Source organism: Condylura cristata, unplaced genomic scaffold (assembly GCF_000260355.1).
Source record: "Condylura cristata isolate star-nosed mole 26May11 unplaced genomic scaffold, ConCri1.0 scaffold00011, whole genome shotgun sequence".
In the NCBI taxonomy this organism is placed as follows: domain Eukaryota; kingdom Metazoa; phylum Chordata; class Mammalia; order Eulipotyphla; family Talpidae; genus Condylura; species Condylura cristata.
In genome coordinates, this window is record NW_004567112.1 from 9,558,495 (window position 1) to 9,567,985 (window position 9,491).

At 41.1% G+C, this 9,491-nt stretch overlaps 1 protein-coding gene across 1 annotated transcript in view; it reads right to left on the reverse strand.

The window, feature by feature from the left end:
- PLEKHS1 (pleckstrin homology domain containing, family S member 1) overlaps positions 1 to 9,238 on the reverse strand; it is a 17,048-nt gene extending 7,810 nt beyond the window's left edge. The window contains 5 exon segments of the mRNA XM_004680992.1: positions 2,622 to 2,703; positions 3,847 to 3,981; positions 4,660 to 4,763; positions 4,859 to 4,949; positions 9,210 to 9,238. Coding sequence (XP_004681049.1) covers positions 2,622 to 2,703; positions 3,847 to 3,981; positions 4,660 to 4,763; positions 4,859 to 4,949; positions 9,210 to 9,238 — 441 coding nt within the window.
- Between the last annotated feature and the right edge of the window lie 253 nt (positions 9,239 to 9,491).

The following is a 9,491-nucleotide window of genomic DNA, read 5'->3' on the forward strand; positions in this document are numbered from 1 at the left end:
AAAAAAAAATGTACAAAATGATGTAAAAATAAACTTAAAAAAATTAATGCTTTTTCTTTGTGGGATATGAAATTAAACTATATGCTTTCTGCAAAAGCCAGTATAGATTAACTGAGTTGAGAAGGTTACAAAATCTCTTATGGTAATCCCAAAATCACCTTGAACTTGCCTCATGAAGATAAGCCCATCTTTTAGGCATTTTTCCACCACTGGAAGCTGGAACTCAGATCAAGTGGTTCCCTCTGGAGGGTGGTATTGAAGTCATTAAGCTCTGCTGCAGAATCCTCCACCCTCTCATTTCCACATGGCATCTGAAAAGGTAGTTAGCTCGAGAATGAAGTGTCAAGGCACTTCACTGGCTCCACGTGCCTGCAGGCACCATACCTTTCCTCTCCTCCTCTCCCTGCTCGATATTCCCCTTTTGTGTTCTACTCACATTTTTCTAGTGTTCCCATAGCCATGCAGATGGGTAGCATTGACCATGTGATGGCGTGAATTATAGGCTTCAAGGTGATCTAGGTTCAACCAATTACTGCCTTCCCTTCCCTCAAGAGAATCTACTAAAGTTGTTGTTTTGAATGGCAGGAAAATGTTCATGAATACAGTTTGCTCCTTCTAAGAGCAATGCCTTAGGGCAGAGAGCTTTGCAAAGACCCCAAACACTCCTTAGGAAGTCCTTGAAGGAAAGTGATTAAAAAAAAAAAAAAATAGAACTTTGGTTGTACTGCAAGCTTATGGAGCCAGACCTTGGCTTTTATGAATGAAGAACCCACTTCATTTCAACAACCAGGACAAAAACAAAACCCAAAGGCAAATGTACTCTTAACTGGAGTTTACAGAATAATCCCTGGATTGTAACACATAGTGTGCAAATGCAAGACAACCAATAACTTACATGTGGGGAGAAAAGGGTTTGTCATGAGTGAAAAGCAAAAGACATTTACTGGCTTGAGTTAGTCTTCCTTGACCTGCTTCTTCCCACCATTCTAAAAGACACTAAACAGGGTGTTTGGCTCAGTGTTTGATACACTACCAAAAGCCTTTTAAATCACTGGAGAGCTCTCAACTAGATAAAACCAAAGCCTGTTACACAGTTAGATGTGTGTTGTGTCCACAGAGAGGGGAAATATCTTCTAAGGGACTAAAAAATTTCTATAGCAGGAGAAAAACACGAGCCCAGATATTAATAATATCAAAGTTTGGAGGTTTGTAAATCTGAAAGAGTTGAAAGGCTGGGAGTACTATTAAGTCACATTCAAGGGCAGAGTTACCATAGTTTCCCTCCCTAGCTGCACCTCACTAGAAATGAAGATGAAGTCTGAAGTGACAGACCTACAAGGCTGATTTGAGTAATCCCTGCCTTGGCTGAGGAATGAACGGGTAGGGCAGGAAATCAAGTGTGATTCTGGAAGTCTCTGTACTGAGGGATCTGTGTCCTGTGTGTGAAAGAAAGGAAAGGCTGCTCACCTGGCTTTTGTTTACCTGGGGGAATCTACATCTGGCGCACTCAGGGTAGCCACCAGGTGCAATGATCTTGTGTGGCAGGCAGGGCAAGCACTAAGTCCATCAGATTAAATAGAAGACAATGACTAATCACTTCCTGGGTGGGACGCTTTGAGAAAGACCTCAAGTACATTGTGAAGGCTTTTGCAGCATTAGCTGACTCCCAGGAGTGAAGTCCTGAGAGAATGAGGGGAGTCTGATTACCATGTCTGGAAGATTATTTTGTGGTGAGAAGGCACTGGCAACTTCCGGGATGCTGGAAGGACTCTGAAGAGAAGGCTGGAGTCTGAAGTGAACCTTTTATTATTCAGCGAGAGTGTCTCTAGCTTATGAAGGAAGAAGAGCGGAATCAGGTACAGTTCATCTATTGTCTGGAATGAGGCAACTGATAGTCACTGAGCTCCCTGTCTCCTGTCTGTCATGATCAACATTCTCACTAAAACATGAGTTTATCTCTCTCTTGGCTCTTTCTCCCTGTCTCTCATTTCCAAGCAAGACTCTCATCTGGCTCATAGATGCCTCCATTTCACCAACCTCCCTGTGATCTAATCACTTGCTCTAATCACTTGAGTCTACTTGTAGAGTTATTTCCTTTTCCTTGCATTTTACTTTTGTTGTAAGCATAGAACAAGCTAGAAAGGTTGTTGAAACAATACCTAGAAAACAATGTTTCATTTATAAAGGTCTATTGTCGAAAAAGATTTATGTAAATTAACAAAGATTCTTAAGAAATAAATGGAAAATCTAAAGCTACTAGCAAGAGTACAAGGAATGAAAAGCCTTTGTAAAGAAAACCACGCAAGATTTCGTCACCCCAAAGATAGCTGTTCCATACCTTGAAGAACAATGCTAGGTAATACTATAGCTTCAGCTGCTATTCACTAAATGCCACTTTTACTCTTCCTACCCCAATCATGAAACCTGAAGTGTCTGTGTTTTAATTCTCTTGCAAAACGCAGAAGTATTCTTTCCTATTATTAATCACAGAAATAACAAAGACATCCAGTTTCTCACTTATTTATTCCTTGTACAGATGCCAGTTGCTAAGGGAGGGAAAGAGCTCCATTGTTCCCATGTGTCAGAGGTGTTCGGGTGCCCTGCTGTTTCATTAGTGAGACAGTCATCTCTGGATTCCACTGTGCTGCTTTTAAACCCCAGCAAAATGACGAGATGAGGAAAACCCAGTCTTTAATCCTCTCCCTGTTGATAGGAATAAACTTTCAGCTGGCGTGTGGTAACAATAGCACCCGCGCTTCTTTTGATCCAGAGAAGGATTCTTTTATTAAGGCTGGAACAGGCAGTGGGAGCAGGGAGCAGGGAAATTGGATTTTTTTCCTAAGTAGTTCAAATGACCCACCAGCTCCCCACCACCTCCACAGCCGCACACTGGAATTAACCCTCATGCCACTTTTGTGAGGCAGGCACAGAGGAAGGGGAAGAAAGGTAGAAAATAACAGTGGTAATCACAGGTCTCGGAGCTTTGGGCTCTGACACTGATTTCTTTTGTGGTCTCAAGTGAGCTCCTTAACCTGTCAGCGCCATGTTGTGTGGTGCATGGAGGTGCCTCCCTTTAGGAAGTGCTTGCTGTGGGGAGCGTGGGGTTGAACAAATTCATATACATCAGATCTTGGCTGTGGACTGTCATGGCAATTTAGGAGGAAGCTTTTGGCCTTTGGACTGATCTGAAGCAGATCCGGGCTCCTCGGACTTTGGGTTTCACACTTGTTACCTCCTCTCCACAGCGTCCTCCCCCAGCTCAGCCTCCCTGTCAAGCAGATTCTCTGGTGGAAAGACAACTTCAGACACCTCTGTTAGCACCAGAAGGTCTAACTCTCAGTACTACAGATCTTAATGGGAGATCGGCCTGGATTGTCTCACATCTAATTAGTTAGAACACGTCACACTGGAGCAGGGTGGATTCTTAACCCCATAGGACCACTTGTGCTCATTAAAAAGGTAAATTTGGGTGCCCAGAGATGCACACAGGGAGAATGGCATGAAAGACAGGACCGAGGCAGTTACCAGCCTTGGGAACACCAGAGCTAGGACACAGACCTGGATCAGATCTTCCCTGGCATCTTCGGGGCACCCGGGCCTTGATTCTGGACTCTTGGCTTCCAGAACTGTGAGACAATACAATCTGCTGTTCTAAGTCATCCCATCTGCCATACTTTGCTATGACAGCCCAGGCAATGAATACTGTGACTTTTGAAGGTGTTTCAGCAAATAATGTAGACTGCCAAGATGGTGTTCATAGGCTTGTGATTTATTGGTTTGAATTTGTTTTTTGTTTGTTTGTATTTCATTTTGTACAAAGGAGGCATCCCACATCTTACTGCTCACCAGTCAGAGCCAGTGAGGAAATATTCCCTCTGAGTGGTTCTAATGGACATCACCTCCGCAGGCTGGCACTTAACCATCCTCTGCACAGCTCCCAATGTTTCCTGGCCTTTTGTGCCAACTTCTCCAGTGGAATTTCTGTTGGATACAATATTCAATAGAGACAGATACAAAATTAGGAAGACAATGAATGCTTTATAGTAGAACTCAGTTGAACACAAATTTAGATCTGCTTGGTCATTGTTTTGAAGATTATCCAAACATTTTAGAAAGTAAATTTAGATCTGGTTCATCATTGAAAATCTTGTTTCAGCCTAAAATTTAAATCCATAGTTCCTATTATAGTTGATTCTTGGTTTCACAAATTGTGTTTTCCAAAATTTTTAAATTCATTTCTTAAAGAACAGTAAAGCCAAATATATAGATAGATAGATAGATAGATAGATAGATAATATTTATATAATATTTATAATATAATAATATATTATGTATTATATATAATATTTATATAGTAGATTATATATATAATCTATTTTAGCTTTATGAGATAAGTTTATCTGCCTTGTCATCTAGAAATTAAAAGTCCTTCTAGCTGAATACCTATAACAAATTATTGACTATCCTATACAATATGAAATGAGTACTTCACTTTTACTCAAAATGTTCCCTACTTTAGCTCTTTTTCCAGCAATAAACACTGTAAATGTGAAGCCCTATCTCTTTCATCAATGTTTTAAATTTCAATTTGCATGTAACTTGTTAACACTGATGTGCTAGTATTTGTTGTTATAAAGATTTTCTCCATTGAATACACACCGATCAATTTCAATGATGCCACAATGCCCATGATCTTTGTAACCGGAAAGACTATAGCTCTTCCCACTCTTGGACAGAATGAAAATCCGCCTTTTCTAAGAGGCCTGAAAAATGAAAACATTTGCCTCTCAACTAAATTGCAAAGCATGAGAAAGGGTTGAGGCTGGTGGAGGCCAGTTACATGGTAGTGAATTCTTACCGCAGAGAAGAAAAGCTGGCTAGGTGGTGATTTTATAAAGAAATGTTGTCTGCAGATTACATTTTCATAAGAAAATGCACATTTTTTGCCTAATAAAAGAAAATGAAGGACTCAGTCTATTCTCTGTAAATTTCTGAGAAAAGAACTGCTTCAGATGAAAAACACTGTTTACCTCTGGAAAGGTCTTCAAATAATTCTGTTATAGAAAAGAACATTGATAATAGGCCTGGAAAAATAAAGGAACCAAAAGACCAAGCTTGTGATTCTTATTCACCCCCAGGTGACATCCATTCAGCTGACACCTGTCTGGACCTGTTTCTGGAGCATGTCCTTGATGTGAGCAAAGGTTTGTCTCTGTTCTGGCTGAAGCACCAGACGCAGAAGAAAGATAATTCTGCTTTGCCCTCTGGCTGAGCAAACAAAAAGCAAAGTCCTGCTGCTAAGGAGGTGAAAAAGTAGCACATTAAAATATTCACTGCTTTGCTGATGCTTTTGATTTTTCTATATTTTACAACATGTCTGCACAACATATGTACTACTTTTATTAAATACTTCGTTATTTAGAAAACACAACAAATACTTTTAAAATAAAATGTGTGTGTGTGTGTGTGTTTTCTTTTTTAAGAGCCTGGCTTTGCTTTCACAACAAGCTGTGATTGTAGCTCATCCATGGTTCTAGAAAAAAAATAAACAGCCTTTTCTAAATTAGAGTTTCTTTAAGTGAAAACAGAATCAGGATTAGCTGATGGGGTCATTATGCCGGGTCCAGTGATTCTCAGACAGCGAGCTCAGCTTCTCTCCTTGCCATCCTTTGCTTCTGCCACAACTCTGCCTGTTCATCCACCAGACCCCACACTCCCCTAGCCATAAAAAGGGAAGAAAGACAGAAACAAGATAGCCCAAAGTTTCAATTGTGGTCCCTGGGAAAATCATGGACTCAGTTATTAAATAAATATGTATAGAGCAACTTGACTCACTAAATTTGCCTCAGTCTCTTCAGCTGGAAACAATAGTGCTGATTTCATAGCTCCATGGTGAGCACTGAAGTAGTAAATGCTTGGAAACTTCAAGCACACAGTAGGGCTCACTGAACGTTAGTATTACTAATAATAGTGGAAACTTTAGACTTTGTCACTTGCAGAATAAGCCAATCTCTACTCTGCCTATAATACAAATGCTCTTTGGCAGTAGTATCTTTAGGGGGGTTATTAGATGTAGCTATTTTATGAAAATTTGATCTTAGAAGTATCCTATGGCTTTCCATAGAATTAGTAAGATCTTAAAGTAACTGTCAGCAGAGATGCAGCCTAGGTTTGTGTCTCCCAGAGTGACCCCTGACTTCACACTGGCAACCAGTGTTGGGCAAAAAAGCCTAATGACACTTGTTGACCACAATGACGGCACTGAGTTTCCCCAAGATCTTGTATTGAGGAAGAATACCCCCAATGGGCAACTTGGCCATCTTCACCTGAATTTAAGAAGTAATCGGTAACCAGCCACTTCAATAGGAAACAGGCCAGAAACATTGTGACTTCCTTCCTGCTGCATTAAGGCAAACTCAGATGCACTGATTACTACAAAGAGCAAATTAATTCTGGCTGTGATGAATAACCATTACAAAGTATTGGTTGAAATACTTAGTAGAAATACTCTGGAGAAATACTGAAGTATTTCTTAGAATGAGCTTAGAATTCTGGGCTTAGAATGAGCTACTGTGATGAGGTCTTTCATGCCATCAAAGGGTGAGCAGAAAATGGATGATAAGTGAAAAAGTAAATAAACAGGCAAGATACCTGTGGACTGTGACCTGTACCCATGAAGAGACAGCCAACATTCTGAGCTTGAGGTGCCAGGGAGTCAACTTTCAGTAGAGGAGTCAAGGGGACTCCTCCAACCCAGCTCTATACATTGTTGGGGAGGCAGAAGAAACAGCATAAAGACCCAATGCTAGGAAATGCTTTGGTGTGTTGGAGGAGGAGAATGAGAGCCCTGAGTGAGTGGAATGTATGAAGGAGTGTAAGGGTGCTTCAAGATAAGGCTGGAGGTGAGCCCTGCAGGGCCTGGGAGGCTACAGACCATGGTAGAACTTTCATTTTTTTAAAGCAGTGGACAAAAACATCACTTATAATCAGAGCAATGCAAATTAAAAGCCACAATGAGATACCACCTTACAGCAGTGAGAATGGCTCATGCTAAATAAACACAGGAAACGACCCTCCTTGGTGGTGCAAGGGGTAAGGACGCAGCACTGCAAGCTAGCCGCAGCCACTTTAGTGCAAGTTCGATCTCCAGCCCTGGAGGTGACCCATATGGTGCGGCAGACCTCTCCTGGCCCACCCACTGCTCCCCTCGGTAATGCCTGTTCTGTTCCCCACTCTGTGTCTGCTAGATCCTCTCACCACCCCTGCACCTCTGATGTGTACCTCAGTTCTGTATGCACAAATAAATAAATAAATCTTAAAAAAAAAAAAAAGCAGGAAACAACAAATGTTGGTGAGGAGGATGTGGAAGAAAAGGAAGTCTCCTACACTGCTCTAGGGAATGCAAACTGGTCCATGGTCCAGCCATTGTGAAAAGTTGAGTGGATATTCCTCAGACTGCTAAAAGTGGAGTTACCATATGACCCTGCAATGTCAGTCCTAGGGATCTACCCAAAAGACACAAAAACACTAATTCGAAAAGATAACTGCACCCCTATGTTTATTGCAGTACTATTTATAATAGTTCAGATATGGAAACAACCCAAATGCCCAAACATAGATGACTGAATCAAGACTATGTGTACAGCAGTTTGAGTACTTTCACTCCAGCATATACAATTTTTGTATATAACCTAAACAGTTCTATCTAGATTTTCTATATATTTATTTCTTTCTTCTGCTTCTCCCAGGTGCCTTATATTACTTGATGATATCAACATCGATCTAACCTTCTACCTAGAGCTCTTGAATCATCTTAACTTATTTTTTTTAAAGATTTATTTATTTGCTCATTCAGAACTGTGTTACAGTTCTGAGGTTCAGGGGCAGCAAGAGGCTTCACCAGAGACAGAGTGGGGAGCAGAACTGGGAATATGGGAATATTATTCAAGCATGAAAGAGGGATGAACTAAAGATACATGCAAAAACATGGATGAAACTCAAAAGAATTATGCGGAGTAAAAGAAGCCAAATGAATGTACATGTTATATGATTTCATGTATGCAGACATCTAGTAAATACAAATTAACTTTGACAGGAAACTGAACAACAGAGAGTGAACTTCGGTGCTGGACAGAAAGATTACCATTAGCACAAGAAAACATTGGGAGGTGATTCCTGTGTTCATTTTTTTGATTGTGGGGATAAATGTCTGGGCATATACCCAAATCAAAACTTAAATGATGCATATAATTATATAGTTTATTGCATGTCTATTATAGCAGATAAACTTATTTCGAATAAAACATGCCCAATCTCAAAAGCAAATCTGACCATGCCACTCATGTGCTCAGCACACTCCAAGGGTGGCCTGGCATGTGAGGCCCACGTCTGGCTCAGGATGGAACCACAGCTCTGCAGCCTCACCCTCTACTCACTCCATCCCACCCATATCCAAACTCTCAGACTTGCTGCCTCTATACAACTTCCTTGCTTTTTGCTCATGCCATCTCTCTTACTGAGATGTGGTCTCTTTTCCATTCTTCTTTAAAACCCTACATATTCTTTGGGTCCAGCTCAGAAACCTTCTCCATGAAACCTCTCTAGATTGCTCTAACTATTCAGGTCCCTTTTCTTCTTCAGACTCCACAGCATTTGGCCTTTTCTTCGGGCTCCTGTGTGATGGTGTATGCTTATCTTAACTTCTCAGCAGTTACTGGCGTGTGTTTATCTTCACTTGCCAACGAAACTATAAATTGATTGAGAGCAATGACTCACTAATCTATTGGTATTTTCTCTGCAATATGAGGCACAGTGACTTACTAATAATAGGTGCAATACATCTTGAGCTAATAAGCCCACAATATCCTATCCATAATAATAATTATCTCCAAGCGATAATTTTATATAACATTGAAGTAATATTTTCTAGTCTGGTGTGGGCCATAGTTTGTTGTTAGCACCACCTCCAACAACATATGGAACATTTGGTCTGTGGAAATCAGAAAATGACTCGTTTCTAGATAACTGAGTGCTCACAAAACAATGAACCAAATCCAATATTGTCTCTGCTACATTCTCCACACCAAAAATTATTGTCTCAGAAGCCAGGCAACCCCACTGAAACCATCTTATGGTTAGTGTGATGGGAACTGCTGGTCATTATCAATAAAAAAGGTTTTCCCTCTCGGGAGTATGCCCCTTGGGTATCTGGACTCTTCTGAGGACTGGGCTTCAACATGGCAGTCTGTTCTCACCTGTCAAAAAGAAGGATTAAAAGTTTGTTAGTCCCCAAACAGTGCCATGCTCCACTGGCTGGTCACTCTACCCCGGAATTCAAGGATGCAGCTAGCCACATTGCTCCGAGGCTGAGAGTGGCCGACTACCTCCCTGTGTGGGGTGTCCCCACGCCGCTGGTGCTCATCTGATGACAGTTCTGTGAGGTGTGGCCAGCGTGACTGAGGGACCTGCTTCAGAAGTGACTGTGACAGGGG